Raw genomic sequence first — 23,098 nt, forward strand, 5'->3', positions numbered from 1 at the left:
AGATTGTGTTTAGGGAACATAGTATATGTTTTTGCATACAGGGATTCTAGTGTTTGCATAGGGAATGCAGAGTGTGAGTATATGAGATGTAGTGAGTGGAGGGGTGCAGTGTATATGATAGGTGCAATGTGTGTAGACATACAGTGTGTGTGTATGTGAGAGGGGTGCTGAGTGTGTGTGTGTGTGTGCAGGATTTATGAGGGGTGCTTTTTGTGTGTGTGAGGGTGCTCTGTGTGAGTTAGGGGGGCTGTGTTTGGAAGGGTGCTCTGTCTGTGTTAAGGGTGCTGTGTTTGTGAGTTAGTGGTGTTTGTGTGAGGGGTGCTCTTTATGTGTGTTAGGAGTGTTGTTTGGAAGGGTGCTCTGTGTATGTGTGAGGGGTGCTCTGTGTATGAGGAGTGCTGTCTGTGTATGTGTGAGGTGTGATCTGTATGTGTGTTACAGGTGCAGTGTTTGTGAGAGGTGGTGTGTGTGTGTAAGGGGTGTTCTGTCTGAGGGGTGCTGTGTGTCTGTGAGGGGTTCTCTGTGTGTGAGGGGTGCAGTGTTTGGAAGGGTGCTCTGTCTGTGTGAGGGGTGATCTGTGTGTGTGAGGAGTACTCTGTATATGTGGGGTTATCTCTGTGTGTGTGTGAGGGTGCTGTGTTTGGAAGGGTGCTTTTTTATGTGTGAGTGGTGCTCTCTGTGTGTGTGAGAGGGATGCTCTGTGTGTGAGGGGTGCAGTGTTTGTGTGTGTGTGAGGGGTGCTCTGTGTGTGAGGGGTGCAGTGTTTGTGTGTGAGTGGTGCTGTCTGTGTGAGGGGTGCTCTGTGTGTGAGTGGTGTTGTCTGTGTGAGGGGTGCTCTGTATATGTGGGGTTATCTGTGTGTGTGTGTGTGTGTGAGGGTGCTGTGTTTGGAATGGTGCTTTTTTATATGTGAGTGGTGCTCTCTGTGTGTGTGAGAGGGATGCTCTGTGTGTGAGGGGTGCAGTGTTTGTGTGTGAGTGGTGCTGTCTGTGTGAGGAGTGCTCTGTGTGTGAGTGGTGTTGTCTGTGTGAGGGATGCTCTGTGTGTGTGTGAGGGGTGCAGTGTTTGTGTGTGAGTGGTTCTGTATGTGGGAGGGGTGCTCTGTGTGTGAGTGGTGTTGTCTGTGTGAGGGGTGCTGTGTTTGTGTGTGAGTGGTGCTGTCTGTGTGAGCACCACACAGTGTGTGTGAGTGTGTGAGTGGTGCGTGTGGTGCTGTCTGTGTGAGGGGTGCTCTGTGTGTGAGTGGTGTTGTCTGTGTGAGGGATGCTCTGTTTGTGTGGGAGGGGTGCAGTGTTTGTGTGTGAGGGGTGCTCTGTGTGAGGGGTGCTGTGTTTGTGTGTGAGTGGTGCTGTCTGTGTGAGGGGTGCTCTGTATGTGTGAGGAGTACTCTGTATATGTGGGGTTATCTGTGTTTGTGTGTGTGTATGTTAGGGTGCTGTGTTTGGAAGGGTGCTTTTTATGTGTGAGTGGTGCTCTCTGTGTGTGTGAGAGGGATGCTCTGTGTGTGAGGGGTGCAGTGTTTGTGTGTGAGTGGTGCTGTCTGTGTGAGGGCTGCTCTGTGTGTGAGGGCTGCTCTGTATGTGTGAGGATTACTCTGTATATGTGGGGTTATCTGTGTGTGTGTGTGTGTGTGTGTGAGGGTGCTGTGTTTGGAAGGGTGCTTTTTATGTGTGAGTGGTGCTCTCTGTGTGTGTGAGTGGTGCTGTCTGTGTGAGGGGTGCTCTGTGTGTGAGGCGTGAGGGGTGCTCTGTGTGTGAGTGGTGTTGTCTGTGTGAGGGATGCTCTGTGTGTGTGTGAGGGGTGCAGTGTTTGTGTGTGAGTGGTTCTCTCTGTGTGAGGGATGCTCTGTGTGTGTGAGGGGTGTGTGTGTGTGTGTGAGGGGTGCTGTGCTTGTGTGTGAGGGCTGTGGTGTTGTCTGGGAGGGGTGCAATGTTTATAAGGGGTGTTCTGTCTGAGGGGTGCTGTGTGTCTGTGAGGGGTTCTCTGTGTGTGAGGGGTGCAGTGTTTGTCTGTGAAGGGTGTGGTGTGTGTCTAAGGGGTGCTCCGTCTGAGGGGTGCTCTGGTGTGTGAGGGTGCTTTGTTTGAAAGGGTGCTCTGTCTGTGTGAGGGGTGATCTCTGTGTGTGTGAGGAGTACTCTGTATATGTGGGGTTCTCTGTGTGTGTATGTGTGTGTGAGGGTGCTGTGTTTGGAAGGGTGCTATGTCTGTGTGAGTGGTGCTCTGTGTGTGAGGGGTATGTGCGTGAGGGGTGCTGTGCTTGTGTGTGAGGGCTGCAGTGTTTTCTGGGAGGGGTGCAATGTTTATGAGGGGTGCTCTGTGTGTGTGTGAGGGTGCACTGTTTGTGTGTGTGTGTGAGGGGTTCTCTGTTTGTGTGTGAGGGGTTCTGTGTGTGTGAGGGGTGCTCTGTATGTGTGTGTGTGAGGAGTGTGGTGTTTGTGTGAGGGTGCTGTGCGTTCTCGGGTGCTGTGTAAGGGGTTTTATGTGTTTGTGTGTGAGTGGTGCTGTCTGTGGGAGGGGTGCTCTGTATGTGTGAGGGGTGCTGTGTTTGGAAGGGTGCTCGGTCTGTAAGTGGTGCTCTCTGTGTGAGGGGTGCTCTGTCTGAGGGGTGTGGTGTGTATGTGAGGGTGCTGTGTTTGGAAGGGTGCTCTGTATGTGTGAGGGGTGCTCTGTATGTGTGTTTGTGTGTGTGTGTGTGTGTGAGGGTGCTGTGTTAAGAAGGGTGCTCTGTGTGTGTGAGTGGTGTGCTCAGTGTGTGAGTGGTGCGGTGTTTGTGTGTGAAGCATGCTCTGTATGTGTGTGAGGGTGCTCTGTGTGTATGTGAGGGTGCTCTGTCTGTGTGCGTGGTTCTCTGTGTGTGTGTGTGTGGTGCTGTCGGTGTAAGAGGTGCTCTGTCTGTGTATGAGGGGTGCAGTGTTTGTGTGTAAGGGGTGCAGTGTTTGTGTGTAAGGGGTGCAGTGTTTGTGTGTGAGGGGTGCTCTGTTTGTGTGTGAGGGGTGCTGTGTGTGTGTGACGGGTGCTCAGTGTGTGTGTGTGTGAGGGGTGATGTGTCTGTGAGGGGTGCTCTGTGTTTGTGAAGGGTGCTGTTTGTGAGGGTTGCAGTGTGTGGGTGAAGGGTAGTGTGTCTGTGTGTGGGCCTACATATGGGGGAGGGGTCAGTAGGCCCACACACAGACACACTCCCTATCACAAACACACTGCACCCCTCACAAACACACAGAGCACCCTTCACTCACACACACAGTACTCTTCACAAACACGTTGCACCCTTCACACAGAGCAGGAGTAAAAAACACATTTTTAAAAATTATTTATTTTTTGTGTGTGAGGGGTGTGGTGTGTGTCTGATGGGTGCTCTGTCTGAGGGGTGCTTTGTCTGTGTTTGGAAGGGTGCTTTGTCTGTGTGACGGGTGATGTATGTGTGCGAGGGGTTCTCTATGTGTGTGAGGGTGCTGTGTTTGGAAGGATGCTCTGTCGGTGTGAGTGGTTCTCTGTGTGTGTGTGTGTGTGTGTGTGATGGGTACAGTGTTTGTGTGAGAGGGGTGCAGTGTTTGTGTGTGAGGGGTGCAATGTTTGTGAGGTGTTCTCGGGGTGTGTGAGGGGTGCTGTGTGTGTGTGAGGGGTGGTGTGTTTGTGAAGGGTGCTGTTTGTGAGGGGTGCAGTGTGTGAAGGGTAGTGTGTGTCTGTGTGTGGGCCTACATATGGGGGGGTGGGGGGGTCAGTACTTCACTCACACACACAGTACTCTTCACAAACACATTTCACCCTTCACACAGAGCAGGAGTAAAAAACACATTTTTTTAATTATTTAAAAACAAAACATAACCTTTATGTCCCTTCTCCTCTCTGCTTACCTTTTCCTGAGGGAGGAGGACATTGCCCTGGTGGTCCGGTGGAGATGAGCAGCACTAGTCTGCCTGCAGCTCCTCTGGCTGCAGGCAGAGTTCGGTCCTCCCGGCTCCTCCTTCCCTCCCTCTACCCCGCAGGCTGCCTGTCAGTGCCTGTGGGTCGGTGAGGGAGATCTTTGGCCCAGCTAGGGCTGACAGGGGAGATCCTGTGATCTCCCCTGTTGGCCCATGGTCATCACGGCCCACCAGGTGGTTTCCCGGTTTTCCCGATGCCCTGGTTCCCAGCCCACGGCCGCCATTACCAAATGTTCTTGTATCCCTGGGGGTACACGTACAATGGGTTGGGAACCCCTGGTGTAGGTGAAGAAGAGACAGGGGCTACTAATAGTATTGTTCATATACCTGGAACGAGCTATGACTTTCTCCTGCCATTTCCTCCCATTCTTTATGCTGTGAAATTTAAAAGTAAGGATGATGGAATTCCTAACCCTTCCTTCCATCACATGTGATGTGAATTAAGGGGATAATGTATGCAACAGCAGCTATATTGATTCAGAAAATCATAAACATTCATATTTGTTTATGAATTTAGCTACATAAGTGATAAAAGGTATGGTCGTGTATAGAGCACATGTTTCACTATCTGAAAATCTGAAGTGGGAATAAGCTATCAGCACCCCATCCTTTTTTTGTACATATTTATTTAACCATCTCTAAATGCTATTTCCTAATTTGAAATTGTACATATTAAATTGGTATGAAACTGCACACAGGAACTACACGGAAAAAAATGCAAATTTAAGCAAACAGGTGCAACAAAGCACAGTACAATTTATCTTGGTGCTTACAATTTTGTATATTAAGAGCTGTTCATTTAATTTATTCGTTTTTGCTTTATTATACAGTTCATTTCTTATTACTAACTGTGTCATGCTTCACTCGGGAATGGTATTTAGCACCCAGTATCAAAATGCTAATTATTGCTACATAATAATTTGTTTAATAACTGCTGTGACCACTGATGATATTGTTTTTTCAAAATCTGACTATTGTAAATGTTTTTATGTTTTATAGCCATTTGTAGAGATTTGTATGAAACATCATAATAAATTTGAAGCTAAGAAGTATATTGCACGTGTAAGCCCTGAGCAAAGAGTGAAAGCACTGATCTTAATTGGGTAAGAATCATTATATAAAAGAATCATTATATAAAACAAAATTAAAATTTTGTTATACAGCCATACAAAAAAAATGATGTTTATGACATTTCTATGATATTTATTTTATAGTTCTTTAGAAAGTTTTTTTGTAAGATTAAAAGCTTGCGTTTACTTTTAGTGGATAAGCACATTAGCTGCACATTCTTCGATAATTAGGTGTTTTTTTTGTAAATGTATTTCACTAGTAGCAGTTTTTGAAGTTTTGCATTTAATACAAAATTTAATACACTTTGAGAAGTTGATATAAAATGGAATACAAAAAGGAGAGCCAAATGGTGCAATATTGTTTGGTTTAAAAACACTTAAAACAAATATCCCCAATAAATTCCTGCTCGCCTTAGTTAGGAGCCTATAAATGGCTAGCTTATTGTCACCCTTATTGTCAGATATAGGGTGACAATGCCTTGGTGCAGTTTCCAGGAAAGAATCACTATTTAAAAAAACAAATAGTAACTATACCAAATGAAATCAATAATAAACACTGGGATCCTCTGTTCACCAGACTTTCTCAATCGGTATCCTGCTTGTTCTGGATTCCCCCTCTTCTAGGGGATTGAAGTTAATTAGCCCACCAATCACGGCACTCCATTGGGGGTGTGGAGGTAAGGCTGTGCTGAATTAACTGGACCACCAATCAGGGAACTTCTTGGATAGCGGGGGAAAGGGATCAAAGTGGAGGCTGTGTTTTCTGGAAGTAATGTTTTCCCATCCATGTCATTTCCAAGTTTCTCTCAAATTTATTGTGTGTGTGTAAAGGATTTTCCTATACTCACCTGTGTGCATTCGGTTATATCCTCTCCCTGCTGTTTAACTACTTTTGGACGTTTCGTTTTAACTATGTGTTCGGGTAATGTATTTGTTCAACCGAACGGAGACCACCCTGGGTAGCAATCAGAATTTGGAACATTGAGAAAACCGCAACTTAATTGAGTGCTTCTAGGTGGCCGCCATTCGGCATACGAACATGTGGCGAGAACAAAGGATGGCGGCCATCTTAAATCTCCCGAATGCGGTCAGCAGGACTTACGCGTGAATTGCCTGGAACTGTTTTCGGCATGGCAATCACGCGAACGTCCGGTCATTATGGAAGTCCCGGCTGACTACTTTCCATTCAACGTATCAAACCGGCAACAAGTGGAGCATTCTCATATAACAAGCTACAACAATATGGTAGTTTTCGTGTAATTAGGCACGAACGGAGACCGGCTCTTGCTGCTGATTTCATGGAACTCTAAATCGGATACCACCACATGGCAAGCCGGTCAAACTTCCACACGATGCGACACGGAAACTACTGAACGGATTTTCTTGAAATTTGGATATGTGACTCCTAGTATCCTCAGCCACCCAGGAATGTGATTGTTATATTTGTATGTTATGCAGAAAGTACTTTTCTAAAAATGTTAAACATTTTTATATTTCTGGCCAGCAGATAATTGAGTTTAGTATGTTGCTGAAACTCAATTATCTAGCCTGGCCCAGAGGAGGAGTCTGCTATTGTATAAATTGAATGCCTGTTGCTTCCAGTAAATCAGTCTTGTTCCAGCATTAAGCTTTGGCTCATGTGTGGATTATTTGGCGATACCAGCAATATTTATTCCTGTGGATTATTGGGAATATTCTACTATTGGGGAAAAAGGGAATATTGGACGGTAATACAGTTTATTACCGGGGGCGTGGCCGGGACACTGAAGGGAGCGGACGCATGTCGGACTAGCTCCTGCGGCAAATACAGCATACGCATGCTAAACGGCATTTTCTCACCCTCACACCGCCGCAGACCGGGCACAATAACATCCAAGATGGGCGAAAAAGCTTAGAACCCTCGCTGGGGAGGGCTCCAGAAGTATCAGCGACCTACTACAGCAACCGCGGCCTAGGCCCAAAATGGCGTCGCCGGCGGACTCAACCTGCCTCTCCTCTGATGAAGGAATCCTCGATTCTCCCGATGACATCCTGAGATCGGTGGGCCCAAAGATATCCTTACTGCAGGGTGACCCTCAAGCCCCAGCCACCAAGGGCGACATTCAAGCCCTGCTGAACAATATCAGATCCTTCTTTAACGCAGACCTAGACATTATCAGGGAAGACATCTCCACGGTCACGGCGAGAGTGAAAGGTGCAGAGGAGTCCATCTCCGACATAGCCCAACGCCAAACAAGCGAAGCAGAGCAACTGCTGCAGCTTCAGGCCGCGCAACACTCCACCCAACTCCAACTAGAGGCGATGGAAGACGCGAGAAGGCGCACAAACCTCAAGAGTAGAGGCATTGCAGAAACGGTAGACGACCTGGAGCTGCCGCATTTCATACGCCGCCTACTCACAGCACTGTTACAGCAACAAACTGCCAAAAACATACAATTAGATGGCTGCTACAGACTGGCCACCTCAGCCAGAGCCCCTGCAGGGGTACCTCGAGATGTGATGTTACGTTTCCTTATGCTCAGAGACAAAATGGCGGTCCAACGAGAGACGAGAAACAAAGCTCCCTACCCCTTTGAAGAAATGCAGCTTCACTTCCTACAGGACCTATGCCGCTCCACTCTTACCTGGAGAAGGTCCCTCCAACGGATCACGCAAGCGCTGAGATCAACCGGAATCGCCTACAAGTGGGGACCCTCACGAACCCTGATCGCCACGAAGGAAGGCCGCAACTACACTATCTCCTCGGCGGACGAGGCTACAGCCTTCCTGCAAAAGCTGGACATAGCACAGCCTGAGACAAGCATCGTGAAACACACAGACACTTGGGACGTCTCCAAGATAGTCCCGTTTACCCCCCGAGCAGGGACTGACACCGGCTGAAACAGCAAGGGACACTTGGTGGCGCGAGAGTCGCAGGCCGACAACCGCAGCGTAATGTTGCACAAATGCTTTGTTAAAATGGACGTTGAACCCTCTAGTTTATATGTTTAATTGTTTGCTCCTGACAGTACCAGGCCGATATCTGTAACACCTTACCCGGCCCCAATCCCCCCCCCCCCGCGCGCTCAGGGGTTATTGAGCGATACTTCACAATACATGTAGTAAATGTTTAATAATGGTTATAGACAGCCTTAAAGTTCCTAACTTATATGCTAGCGTACGCATTCCTTCAAGGTTTTCAACTTCACACACTGGCTGCATACGCACCCACTACAGGGGTTGGTAGCCCTGCAGCACCGACAAATATATTCCACACACAGTGATAAAGTCGCACACTACCGACAGACCTCACACCTAAATGTTCTCAAATCAGAAGCTACAGCCACCCATGCCCAAATAATTATACACTATCAACAGACGTTACTAACACCCTTTCCACACGCTACTAAAGACAAGCCACACCAGCATAGGTATTCCTTACTCGCTCTTAAAGCGGCACATTACCAAAGATATAATCCTTCAAAACTTATAAGGCATGTATTTTTTGAAACGGCAACTGTTTTCATTACTGCTTATGTTTGTATGTATGCTGTTTTATCTCCCCGTATCGCCTTTTATTTCTTAACCCAAGTATAATTAGCACTGTGCTACTTACATATTCGTACAGTCGACCACCCTCAATATACATATGCCATATATATTTCGATAAACACATATGTTAACAGCGTATAGCTCCACCAAACTGTCTCGGATGATATAACTCACGTATTATATGACACAGCAACTGTTTTCAGTACTGCTTATGTTCGTAGGCTGATTTATTTCCATGTCTCTCCTTATATCTATTTATTTGTGATTTATTTTCTCGCTCAGGTAACATCAACACCGTGTTACTTACAACTTTGCACGGTCGACCATCCTCAACACACTTAGGTCTTCTGTAGTCTTAATAATTCCTAGGCTACCAGCGCATAACTGCCTCCAATGATATAATTCATGTTTTATCTGTAACAGCAACTGTCTCCATTATTGTTTATGTTGGTAGGCTGTTTTACCCTCATGTTTCTTCTCTCATTTTTTAACTCGCGTAACATCGGCACAGCACTACTCACATTTCTGAACAGTAGACCATCTTCAACTCACATAGGCCTTATGTACTCTTTATAATTCATATGTTAACAGCGCATTAATGTCTCAAATGTGATAACTGTAATGTCAGCTTACATTTTCCTTTTCATTTGCCTTACAAAAAAAAAAAAACGGTGCAGCCTCTTATACCATGTTAACCGATTTTTCACTTGAACTGTTTTGATGAGATGTTTATAACGTGTCGTTGTAACAATCTGATTCTACTCGCACCACAAAAATAAAGAATTGAAAAGAAGAAAAAAAAATACAGTTTACTACCGTCAGTGTGTATGTGTGTGTTTATATATGTATGTATGTATATGTATATTCTTTGTTGAACTAATTGCATATGCCCACCCAGAATCCTTTGCGGTATTAACATCACTGCAAATTTGTGATTCCTGTGGGAACAGCAAGTCTTATGGCTTGACTGGTGTGCAGATTTTTGTTTAACATTGTATTAACTATGCCCTATTTCCCTTTCTCCATTTGAGAACTCACAGCGCCATTTTGCTACGATCGCTAGTGATGGAATGTGTGCATGCAAAGAACTAGAGTGTATGTAGCTCATTATGCCACAACCCAGGTCATATGTATGATGATTTCAGGACAGTGTTGCATTGTAGACCTGTGTTCTACCGTATTCCGTATTATTACATGTAGGATTACAAGAGAGCTGCATAATAGGTTGGCGCTATATAAATACCAATAATAATATTGCATGTGTAATGTGTTCAGTTACTCATAGTCTTCCAGGATGTCTCATGGGGTTTGGAAATGTACATAGAAAGCCTTTGTATGATGTATAACCAGCACAGTGGGAGGTGGGACTGAGTCAACAGTGTGACAACCTGCCTATTTTAAACTTAAAGTAACATGGTCAAGGAGACCCGTGGTGTTGCAAGAGCTGGCTCTGACCATTTTCCCAATGTACTTACTGTACCTGCATACTTCGTCCTGTATAATGCAAACACATGTCATGCCTGTAAATGTAGAAAAGCTGTGTGTTCATACAATAAACTAGTTCACTGGAGTTTGCTTTTACATCAAGAAGAAGCACACAAATCCTTCTTGTATGTTGTTAAGCCAATATTCTGCCCAAGAACAATAATTGTCATTTAGACCAATTTTTAGTTTGAACACGAACCTGTTGTGTGGAACTGTATTGAACACCTTGGCAAAACCCAAGTAGACCACACACTGCCACACCCTGATCTATACTTCTACTTACATCTCCATAGAATGTAATTAAGTAAGTTAGTTTGACTTGACATATGTTTCATGCTGATTTTTGCTAATAACAACAATATAATCCCTTAAAAAACATTCAAATACATTCCCAGCCACAGAAGTAAAACTCACAGGTCTATAATTTCCAGGCAAACATTTCAAACCATTTTTGAATCCTCCGGTACCATTCCTGAAAAAATAAAGGTTTCATTATTTCCTGACTTCACTCCTCGTGGGTCGTGGGCCTGTTAGGCCATCGGAGCTTTGTTTTCATTAAATTCTTTTAGTTGCTGCAGCACCTTATTTTGAGTCATCCAATCACAACTTTTCTGCAAGTTTTTTGCAGCAATCATTTGCCTATCTCTTGTCATAGGTTGGTCATAGGTTGGTCCTTAATATACAGGTGATACTCGAAAAATGCAACGCAAAAGGGGAAACTAATATAGGAGATAGACGCATTACATGCAAAGCAAGATAGTTCAATCCGTGATTTGTCATAAGTGCGATGATTATGGCTTACAGATGGCATCCACAATCTCCGTAAATTAGAATATTGTGAAAAGGTGCAATATTCTATGCTCACAGTGTCCCACTCTAATCAGCTAAGTAAGTCATAACACCTGCAAAGGGTTTCTGAGCCTTTAAATGGTCTCTGTCTGGTTCAGTAGGAATCACAATCATGGGGAAGACTGCTGATCTGACAGCTGTGCAGAAAACCCCCATTGACAGCCTCAAAAGGTAATTGCGAAGGAAGTTGGATGTTCTCAAAGGTTAGTCAAAGGTTAGGTTGGGTGTTCTCAAAGTGTGGAAGAAAAAGGTGCACAAGCAGCAGGGATGACGGCAGCCTGGAGAGGATTGTCAGGAAAAGGCCATTCAAAAGTGTTGGGGACTTTCACAAGGAGTGGACTGAGGCTGGAGTCAGTGCATCAAGAGCCACCACACACAGACGGACATGGGCTTCAGATGTCGTATTCCTCTTGTCAAGCCGCTCCTGAGCAACAAACAACGTCAGATAAACAGACCTGGTCTGTTGCTCAGTGGTCCAAAGTCCTCTGTTCTGATGAGAGCATCTTTTGCATCTCATTTGGAAACCAAGGACCCAGACTCTGGAGGAAGAATGGAGAGGCACACACTGCAAGATGCTTGAAGTCCAGTGTGAAGTTTCCACAGTCTGTGTTGATTTGGGGAGCCATGTCATCTGCTGGTGTTGGTCCACTGTGCTTCATTAAGTCCAGGGTCAACGCAGCCGTCTACCAGGAGATTTTGAAACACTTCATGCTTCCTTCCGCAGACTAGCTTTATGGGGATGCTGACTTCATTTTCCAGCAGGAAAAAAACACCAAAGCCTGGTTAAATGACCGTGGGATTAATGTGCTTGATTGGAGAGAAAACTCACCTGACCTGAACCCCATAGAGAATCTAAGGGGCATTGCCAAGAGAAAGATGAGAGACATGAGACCGAACAATGCAGAAGAGCTGAAGGCCGCTATTGAAGTATCCTGGTCTTCCATAACACCTCAGCAGTGCCACAGGCTGATGGCTTCCATGCCACGCCGCATTGAGGCAGTAATTGCTGCAAAAGGGGCCCAAACCAAGTACTGAGTCCATATGCATGCTTATACTTTTCAAAGGCCCGATATTGTTCTATGTACTCTCCTTGTTTTATTGATTGCATGTAATATTCTAATTTACGGAGATTGTGGATTTGGGGTTTTCATGAACTGTAAGCCATAATCATCGCATTTATGACAAATCACGGCTTGAACTATCTTGCCTTGCATGTAATGCGTCTATCTCATATATTAGTTTCCCCTTTTACGTTGCATTACTAAAATAAATTAACTTTTGCACGATATTCTAATTTTTCGAGTATCACCTGTATACTATAATATACTGTACTATAATATAAAAGGAAAAATTGTTATTTAACCCCTTAGACCGCAGCCAAATGTACAAGTTGTGAACAGAACAAAACGTAAACAAAACCTGGCATTTGCGCTATATGTCTGTCCAACCGTAATTGACCTCTTTCATATTAAATGCACCCACACTTATTATATATCATTTTATTCAGGGGAAACAGGGCTTTCGTTTAACATCAAATATTTAGGTATGGAACATAACTTAATATGAAAAAAATGGGAGAAAATACGAATTTTTTGAATTGTTTTAGTTCTACGGGACATTTTAACTGTGAATGTCAAAATACTGTTTGCTTTTACTGCAATACAATACACATATTTGTATTCAGCGATGTCTCACGTGTAAAACAGTATCCCCTATGTACAGGTTTTATGTTGTTTTGGGAAGTTACAGGGTCAAATGTAGCGTGTTACATATTTTATATATATATATAGTTTTTTCACATTGAAATTCGCCAGATTGGTTACGTTGCCTTTGAGACCATATGGTAGCCCAGGAATAAGAATTACCCCCATGATGGCATACCATTTGCAAAAGTAGACAACCCAAGGTATTGCAAATGGAGTATGTCCAGTCTTTTTTAGTAGCCACGTGGTCACAAACACTGGCCAACGTTAGTGTTAATATTTGAAAATGCAAAAAACTAATTTGAACGCAAATTTTGGCCAGTGTTTGTGACTAAGTGGCTACTAAAAAAAACTGGATATACCCTATTTGCAATACCCTGGGTTGTCTACTATTGCAAATGGTATGCCATCATGGGGATAATTTTCATTCCTGGGCTACCATACGGTCTCAAAGGCAACCTGGCGAATTTTAATGTGAAAAAACTGAAACGCAAACCTTATATTTGACTCTGTAACTTTTGAAAACACCATAAAACCTGTACATGAGGGGTACTGTTATACTCAGGAGACTTCGCTGAACACAAATGTTAGTGTTTCAAAACAGTAAAACATATCACAACAATTATATCGTCAGTGTAAGTGCCATTTGTGTGTGAAAAATGCAAAAAATTTCACTGTCACTGACGATATCGTCGTTGTAATATATTTTACTGTTTTGAAACACTAATATTTGTGTTCAGCGAAGTTTTCCGAGTAAAACAGTACCCCCCATGTACAGTTTTTATGGTGTCTTGGAAAGTTACAGGGTTAAATATAGTGCTAGAAAATTTAATTCCCTGAACTTTCGGCCTGGGTTGTCAGGCAGGTCCTGCAAATTGTAATTAATAAAATGACCTAATTATGTAAAATTATTACATAAATATATACGTAGAATTATTATATATATGTGTGTGTATATATATGTGTATATATATATATATATATATATATATGTATATAATTTTTTTATTATTTTTATTTATATATAGGTATATATGTAGTGATATATACGTATATACTTATGTATATAGATATATATATTATTTCGTTCTACATGTATTTTGATATCAATATATATATATTAATTTTAACATACAGTTAGAACGAAATTACGCATGTTTATATATTTTTTTATCTATTTATTTTTTATTTTTTTAATTTAATTTTTTTACATATTTATATATTTATTTATTTTTTATTATATATAAATATATATATAATGAAAATTATTTATATATTTAATCAATATCATTGTACGTGTATTTTGATATATATATATATATATATATATATATATATTTATTTATTTATTTATTTATTTATTATTGCCATTTATATAGCGCCAACAGATTCCGTAGCGCTTTACAATATCATGAGAGGGGATTTAACTATAAATAGGACAATTACAAATAAACTTACAGGAACAATAGGTTGAAGAGGACCCTGCTCAATTGAGCTTACATTCTATAGGAGGTGGGGTGTAAAACACATTAGGGCAGGAATTTGCAATCAAATAAGGTGGGCTGCCCTTTAGGAGAGGGCAAGAGATAGGTATGTGAGGTAGGGGTTAGTCTTGGAGGCCATAAGCTTTCCTAAAGAGATGGGTTTTAAGGCACTTCTTAAAAGATGCAAGACTAGGGGAGAGTCTGATGGCGGTAGGCAGGCTATTCCATAGGAAGGGAGCCGCCCGCGAGAAGTCCTGCAAGCGCGAGTTGGCCGTACGGGTGCGGACAACGGACAGGAGGTGGTCACGGGCAGAGCGGAGAGACCGAGAAGGGACATACCTATGGATCTGTGAGGAGATATAAGAGGGGCTAGAGTTGTTCAGTGCTTTATAGGTGTGAGTTAGTACCTTGAATTGACTCCTATAGCATACAGGAAGCCAATGTAAGGACTGGCAGAGGGGTGAGGTGTGAGAGAAACGACTAGAGAGGAAAATCAATCTAGCAGCAGTGTTCATTACGGACTGTAGGGGTGCAGTACGGCTATTGAGAAGACCAATCAGGAGAGGGTTACAATAATCCATGCGGGCAATTACTAGAGCATGGACAAGCTCCTTGGTAGTATCTGGTGCAAGAAAGGGGCGGATGCGGGCTATGTTTTTAAGATGGAATCTACAGGATTTGGCAACATGCTGGATGTGAGGCTCAAAGGTGAGACCAGAGTCAAGTATGACGCCAAGACAGCGTGCTTGCAAGGATGGACTGATGTTGGTACCACAAACTTGAAGGGAGAGCGAAAGAGGAGGATCAGTATTGGGAGGAGGAAAGACAAGGAGCTCAGTTTTTGAGAGATTGAGTTTCAGAAAGCGGGAGGACATCCAGTCAGAGATGGAAGAAAGGCAAGCAGTGACACGTTGCAGGACGGCAGGGGAGAGGTCCAGGGAGGAGAGATATAGCTGGGTGTCATCAGCGTACAGGTGATAGTGGAATCCAAAAGAGGTAATAAGTTTGCCAAGAGAGGCAGTATAAAGAGAAAATAGAAGGGGACCAAGGACGGAGGTTTGGGGGACTCCAACCGAGACAGGGTGAGGGGAGGAGGTATCATTAGAAAAGGAGACACTGAATGAGCGTTGGGAGAGATAAGAGGAAAACCACAAGAGGACAGAGTCACAGAGACCAAGCGATTGAAGAGTTTGAAGAAGGAGAGCATGATCAACGGTGTCAAAGGCCGCTGAGAGGTCAAGAAGAATTAGTATGGAGTAGTGGCCTTTGGATTTAGCTGTGATTAGGTCGTTAGTAACTTTGATAAGGGTAGTCTCTGTAGAGTGGAGAGGGCGGAAGCCAGATTGAAGGGGGTCAAGGAGAGAGTTGGAATTGAGGAAATGAGACAAGTCTTTCCAGAAGCTTTGAGGAAAAAGGGAGCAGGGATATGGGACGGTAGTTAGAGAGGGTGGATGGGTCGAGGGATGTTTTTTTTAGTATAGGTACTACAGTGGCATGTTTAAGGTCAGCAGGGACGATGCCAGAAGAGAGCGAGCAGTTGAAGATGTGTGTTAGAGAAGGCACGAGACAAGTGGAGAGAGATCTGATAAGGTGAGATGGGACAGGATCGAGCAGGCAAGTGGTGGGGCGAGAGGAGCAAAGAAGAGCAGCCACCTCTTGGTCAGTAGCTGGGGAGAATGTCTGTTTATGTATATATTAATATTAAAATACACATAGACAGTGTATGCCGTCCATGTGATCGCGGGGTCCTCGCAAGGACCTCGCGATCACATGGCCCTGGGGGGCCGAAGAGGACAGAGGGGGACTCCCTGGGCTCCCAGGTATGTCCCCCATACCGCGATCGCCAGCGTGGGATCGCCGGCGTGGGATCGCCGGCGACCGGGTAAGTACAAAAGATCGCAGGTACAAAAGATGCCGTCCTGCGGCGTTTAGAGCCACCAAAATAAGGACGGCATAGAACGTCCTGCGGGTTAACCCCTTAAGGACCAAACTTCTGGAATAAAAGGGAATCATGACATGTCACATGTGTCCTTAAGGGGTTAAACTGTGTGCCTTTCCTGGTCTTCATTAACTAACACACCATCTATTTTCAGTGTAATTATACTTTCATTTCTATTTTTTTTTACATATTAAAAATTTTTTGGGGGTGAGGCCTGACAGCCGTGGTGGGAAGACACTATTTGGGAGAGCTCCACACTTATCTCTCAATACAGCTGTAACGGATCACCTGGCACCTCGACTGGGTACCTCCGTTGATGGATGCTCCTACCATCAACACCATAAGCACTGCAGACTCCATGAACCGCCGCAGCTTGGTTGGGGTGTCGCCGTCTCCTACCCACACTGGACCTACGACAAGGCTCCAGGCTCCAGTGGGTGAACCTCTCTTCATTCAGAGAGCGAAGCAGGAACAAGCTCTTAAAAGAGCTTAGTTATTATAGCCAGGAGAGCATAGCGTATAGCAATCCCCAGTGTAGATGCAGCCTTTTCCCCCACACATGAGACGAGGCTCTATGTTGAGGGTAATATAGGAACTCAGCAGTCTGAGGGTTTTTTGTCTCTTATATACAGGTTTTCCCACAAGGTTACCACCCAGGTAGACCTTGTGAAACACAGGATACAAAGTTACAAAACCAATCAGGACAGACTTGTACAGTTAGACACTCCCAACTAATGTATACAAACCCTCCCCTCTGACTGTAATACAATTAACAAACACAATGGGCTAACTTAATTCACAGGCAGAAACCACACATTTTTCCCAAAACACAGAAAACACCCCAGAACAGCACATATCCCCACATCCCGGGATAGCCCTGATCTGGGTGAACAACATATCCAAAAATCACCCAGATCAGAGCAGTGGTTCACAAGTTTTCTGGAAGTCTCTTTTGACCGACCGCAAGCATGGCTTTCATGCCCAAAATAGTTCCACAGATTTAGACTGTGCGGCCGGTCTATCTTCTGCTCTATCCTAGAGATAATTGGCTTAAGTGGCCGTGGTGACTTAATTATCTCCAGGTACAGGGAATATCTCTTAAGTCAAAACTGTTACAAAAAACAAATAAAAATACATAACTCTTATAATACAATGTTTAACCTATATGTCCAACGTATCCCCAGATAGCTTGGATCTGAGCGCTCAATATGTCCAAAAAGCGCTCAGATCTCACAAATACAGTTGGATTGCCATAGGGTTAAACAATAGCAAGAGCTGATGGGAGATTGAGGAGGGACAGAGCAGCCAGTTTAAACTGGTCTGGCAGTGTCCCTGGGACAACGCCCCGCTGGAGAACAATAGGACAGGAAAAAGAGGGAGGGGAAGAGGCACATTTTCCCATGGATTTAAAGGGGCAGAAAGTGTTTTAAAATCCAATAAGCCCAAACAGACTTTTTAAATGGCAATACACCCCAGGGGCTATAGTCACAGGGCAAAAGGCTGACAAACAGGCCACTTCAAAACCCAGTGGCGAGGATATTTTAGCCACAACAACTAATTTAAGCTTTTCGTTTTGCGTTATTTTTGAGATTGGCTGTGACTTACCTGTTCCTAGAACCAACTAGGAACAGTTGGAGCAATTTTCCGATGTACACACAGTCTTCCGCTACCAACATAGCAGGTTGGTGAGCACCATGGACGGGGGAGGCAGCCAAACTACCGGCCGGGAACAAGGAAAGTCCCTACAGCAACAAACTAGTGTCCTGTTACCCCTCCTTTGGACCAGCGTGGTTGATCCCAGTCCACATTTTGGAGGCTCCCCGGTTACACCCGTAAAACTAGGCAGAAGACCTAGCATCCAATTCAACATGGCGGATACCTCATGCCCCTTCGGATACCGCATACTGAGATGTCCATTGCTTTGTCTCAGATTGATAAAATTTTTGCAGATTTTTGACAGAAACTACAAAATAACTGCACCAGCCTGCTCCAGTACATGTCGACAGCTTCAGCCGCAAAAAAAGGCACGGTTTATAGTGGCAGAGGCTAAAGCAACATACCTTGACGAGACCTGAGTGCTGGCTCTCACTGGAGCATGGTCTACAAAGAGCAAGTCTTGGAACTTGTTGGAGAGCTGGAGTACCAATGGGAACACAGATGGCATCTATGGGCCTCTCCCACTACTGCGCTTGGCTAATGCATTTACCTGCGCCTGAAGAGCTTTTTACTACTGTGGGACTGTGTTCTGCTCTTGGAGGGCACAGGCTGATCTGTGATCTGGGTATCTTGTTGGCATCTTGTCTCACATCACTACTTCACAAAATGAGTCAATGTGGAGCAGCTGTTTATTAGCTTTTGTTTTTACTATTGCCTCATCTGTTGAAATACTGTCTGTATCTTACTGTTTTTTTTAGTCCTTAATTGTTCTGGACGTTTGCAAAATTATATGTCATGGGGTATTCTGGGTGGTTAGTCTTTCGGAAGCATGACTGTATATGCAATTTCTTATATTGTGTTAAACCTGTGCTTACATATAGCTCTATGATCAGTGCAATACTTATCTCTTAGTTATACCGCGATATTGTGCCCAAAGTTGTATTTTTATGCCATTGCACAACAAAAATAAAAATTTAAAGAAAATTGGGGGGTTGGTTTTGCTATCACATTCTAATTTACTGGTTTAGCCCATCTAGGCAATTGCCTTTTTGCATGCAAATATTGGCTTCCTTATATCTTATATAGGATGCATCTGATTTAAATGCTTTAAATGCCCTTTTCATTTTAATTTCTTGGTTTACTTTCCCACTAAGCCACATTGATTTAAAGTTTTTATATTTTTTTATATTAATCAGTGGTACATACTGAGAAGGTTACCTTTCTAATGTTTAGTTTTAAAGAACTTCCATTTATCTCCAGTGTTGCCAGTCAATATGTTGTAAAATTGCCCTAATCTTATTGAAATTGGCCTTTTTAAAATGGTATGATTTAGTATACCCCATGTGCATTTCAAGACAGCATATTATTATCACTATTTCCCAAGTGCTCCCCTTCTTGAATGCTGGTAAAAGATCAACATTGTTTGTTACAACCATAACCAGACAAACATCCTTTCTACTTGGTGCTTGTACCAGTTGTGACACGAACATGTCTGTTTACAGGTTCAAAAACTCAATTACCCTACCTCAACCAAATTATGTTCGGGTAAATAAAATCTCCAATAATTAACGTGTTACCCAGATGTGCAACTTTCCTAATTTGCTCTAACAGCTGTTCTTCCTCATCAATATCAACATTAGGTGGTTTGTAACATATCCCAGCAAATAATTGATTTCCCTTTTTTTGCCCCAGGTAGATTTATAGCCATAAAGCGTACCCATTTTTCTCATCACATTCTACTTGCTTAATATTTAACTTTAACTCATGGTTGATATACAAACATAAACCAACACCTTCCCTGTTTTTTTCTATCCTAAATAATGTGTTAACATTTAAGTTAATTGCATACGTCCCATACACCATGTTTCTGTTTTCCCTATTATGTCATATTACTTAGTGTATGCTATTGCATCTAGTTTCCCCTTTTTGTTATTTAGGCTCCTTGCATTAGTAAGCATACATTTAATATTATCATGAGCCTCCAGTACTTTTTGTGAATTTTTTATACTATAATGTACCTACTATGGTCTGAGCTATGGAGCCCCTCTCCACATCTCCACTATTATGCACGTTCACGGTTGGCAATGAGTAGTGCCTAGACACAACTACAGCTCCAGATGATTAAAAACAATAATAATTATCTGCACTACACACACATTTATCACTCACAAACACACCGAAAATCACTGTCACACTCACAGTCCCCCTCACAGTCCGCTTCATACATACATTAACCCTCATATACAGACACCCCAATACAGACCATAACCCTCCTACACCGTAATCCCTCATATGCACAACACCTCCTTACCATAAATACAATGAACGCAGGGGCATAACTAGAAACCACGGGGCCTTGGTGCGAAAATTGCCCTGCCCCTCCTCCTATACGTCTATCGTCCCCCTCCCCCCACACATGCAAACATACATACATACAGACATACACATACATACAGACAGACATACATACAGACATACACACATGAAGACCTATAGACACACACACATACCTTTCTCTGGGGTCCAGTGTTGGCTCAGGCTGATGGGAGTCAGAGTTCCCACTCTGACTCCCTCTCCTTCCTCCCACGCGGCTCCCAGTGGTTGCTAGGAGGAAGTGACCGGGGCAGTCACCGCCTCTGACATCATCAGAGGGGGCCCGGTCAGCGATTTACATTGGGTGGCCCTAACAGCATGGGTGGCCCTAACGCATTACTCAGCTGGCGGGACCCGTGGTCGCAGTGGTCCGCAGGGCGGCCAGTCCCCCTGTAGTTCCGCCACTGAATGAACGCATCAAGACCACAAGCAGTCCCCCATATATACAACACACCTCAAGCAGCTTCCACACACACACTCACCCAGACACAGAGTTACAGACAACTACTCCCCCACAGATATACGCATACTCAGACAGAAATGCATTTTACACAATGTCATGGATACACATACACACATATAAATACTAACAGATTCACAAGGATACTTACTGCCAAACACACACATTCCCAGGCACATACACATATCTAAAATGCCAGACATACACACACAGGCAGTGGTGTACATACCAGGGTCGCAGGGGTCGCGGCTGTGACCGGGCCCGGCCCACCAGGGGGCCCGGCCGCCCCTGCGACACTATATGTACCCACAGGGCCAGCCTCTTCTCCTGGGGGCCCCAGGAGCCGGCCACCACAGGGCCCCCCGAGGCTGGCCCTGCTGTCACCCCACGGGCGGTCAGGCTGGCGCGCGAGGGAGCACTCTCCCCTGAGTGCTTCCTCTTCAGCTCCCTCGCGCACCGCACTGATTCCGGAGCCGGAAGATTACGTCATCTTCCGGCGCCGGCATCCCTACGCGGCGCGCGAGGGAGTTGAAGAGGAAGCACTCAGGGGAGAGTGCTCACTCGCGCGCCAGCCTGACCGGCCGCCCAGGAGCCCAGCAGCACCACTGGACCCCAGGGAATCCCCTCAGCACTCCAAAAGGTAAGGAGGCTGGGGGGATTAATAAAAAAAAAAAAACTATTGTGTGTGTTAGTGTGTGTGTGAGTGAGTGTGTGTGTGTGTGAGTGTGTGTGTGAGTGTGTGAGTTAGTGTGTGAGTTAGTGTGTGTGTGTGTGTGTGAGTTAGTGTGTGTGAGTGTGTGTGAGTGAGTGTTAGTGTGTGTGAGTGTTAGTGTAAGTGTGTGTGAGTGTTAGTGTGTGTGTGTGAGTGTAAGTGTGTGTGTGTGTCTGAGTGTTAGTGTGTGTGTGTCTGCTAGTGAGTGTCAGTGAGTGTGTCTGTTGAGTGTGTCTGCTAGTGAGTGTCAGTGAGTGTGTTACTGTGTGTGTCTGGTACTGAGTGTGTTTGTGTGTGTGTGTTAGTATGTCTGTTAGTGAATGTGTGTTTGTCAGTGACAGTGTATGTTTTGTAATTGAGTGTGTATGTATGTCTGCCGCTGAATGTGTCTCTGTCAGTAAATGTGTGTGTCTGTTAGCTAGTGTGTATGCGTTTGTTCGTGAGAGTGTGTGTGTCTTCAGCACTTACCTTTCTCCAGCGCCGGACTCCCATGGCGCTGGGGATCCCTCCGCCTCTCAGCTCTGAATGCGCATGCGCGGCAAGAGCCGCGCACGCATTCAAACCGCCCATAGGAAAGCATTACTCAATGCTTTCCTATGGACATTCAGTGTCTTAGAGTCGCAGAAGCGCCTCTAGCGGCTGTCAGTGGGACAGCCGCTAGAGGCTGGATTAACCCTCAGTGAAACATAGTAGTTTCTCTGAAACTGCTATGCTTTCAGCTGCAGGGTTAAAACTAGAGGGACCTGACACCCAGACCACTTCATTGAGCTGATGTGATCTGGGTGTCTGTAGTGGTCCTTTAAGTGTGTGTGCATCTGCATGCACTTGCGTACATACCGTGGTCGCAGGGGTCGCAGCCCTGCAACCCCTGCGACCAAGTGCCCGCCGCCATGTGTTGCTGCCCCGGCCCGCGGGAGGGGGGGGGGGCCCACAGATACATTTTCGCACCGGGGCCCCATGGGTCATGTGTACGCCACTGCACACAGGTACCAATAAACATTGCCACACACAGTGGTTGTGTGTCTGTATCTGTCAATGTTGCATAGTTGTCTAGGTCACAGGTTCTCAACCACTGAAGTGGTCATGGATATTGGAGTAACCCTTTAAGTATTTTTTCCGTATGCTATGAGAACTATTTCCAGTATAGTTTTGAGATTTTCTATAGCTAATGTCCAAATATCTTCTAATTTTCTCCTATATTCAGAGATCTGGATCAAGCTGCAGAGGCTGCCATTGAACATAAGGATGAAAATGATATGAACATGGTCTTGTCGAAATGTGCATCACTTTCAGATAATGCTACTGCAGAAAAGATCAACCGTGCAAAAGCACAGATACAGAAAAAGTAAAACCAGTCTCTTCAGACACAACAATGATAACCCACACTCCTAATGTTTTGACTAACTTGGTATTTCAGATCATTTCCAACAATTAAATATGTGATGCCATTTACATGAACCGAATGACCTGTCTACTTGCATTAATATTGTACACAGATATGTTACTCATAATGTATTTGTTTCTTTTTTGGAAATAAATTGTAAAGTGTTTCTTATTGGTTAATGTTTAGGTTTTTTACTTAATTTAACCTATACCATTGCTGTTTGTGTACTACACACTAATAATAGTAAAAACAAAAAAACACAAAGTGATGGTTCCTAGCCAAGCTTAGCTCAGGAGAGCTAACGTAAGTTCCTGCTTTGGAGTTTTTGACTCTTCAGTGTTGGTTTCCTAAGGACCCCAGAATGGTTTGACGATTTACAATGGAGGTTTGCAAGGGCACTACTAGTACCATAGCCACTACATTAAGTTGGAAGCTGTTATGGTGCCAGGAGTGTTCCTTTAAAATTCTATTCATTTTTAATACAGCTTTTATAAAAAAAACAGAACCATATACTGATCAGCAAGAAACACCT

General features: G+C 44.3%; 1 protein-coding gene across 2 annotated transcripts in view; it reads left to right on the forward strand.

Moving 5' to 3' along the window:
- Positions 1-22,737, forward strand: part of VPS16 (VPS16 core subunit of CORVET and HOPS complexes) — a 190,055-nt gene extending 167,318 nt beyond the window's left edge. The window contains exons 23-24 of one of the 2 annotated variants that reach the window (XM_063430209.1): positions 4,920-5,023; positions 22,387-22,737. In XM_063430209.1, coding sequence (XP_063286279.1) covers positions 4,920-5,023; positions 22,387-22,531 — 249 coding nt within the window. In that variant the 3' untranslated portion in view covers positions 22,532-22,737. The remainder of the gene's footprint in view (positions 1-4,919; positions 5,024-22,386) is intronic. The other variant, XM_063430211.1, reaches the window with a different exon arrangement.
- Positions 22,738-23,098: the final 361 nt, after the last annotated feature.

Source organism: Pelobates fuscus, chromosome 8 (genome assembly GCF_036172605.1).
Source record: "Pelobates fuscus isolate aPelFus1 chromosome 8, aPelFus1.pri, whole genome shotgun sequence".
Taxonomy (NCBI): domain Eukaryota; kingdom Metazoa; phylum Chordata; class Amphibia; order Anura; family Pelobatidae; genus Pelobates; species Pelobates fuscus.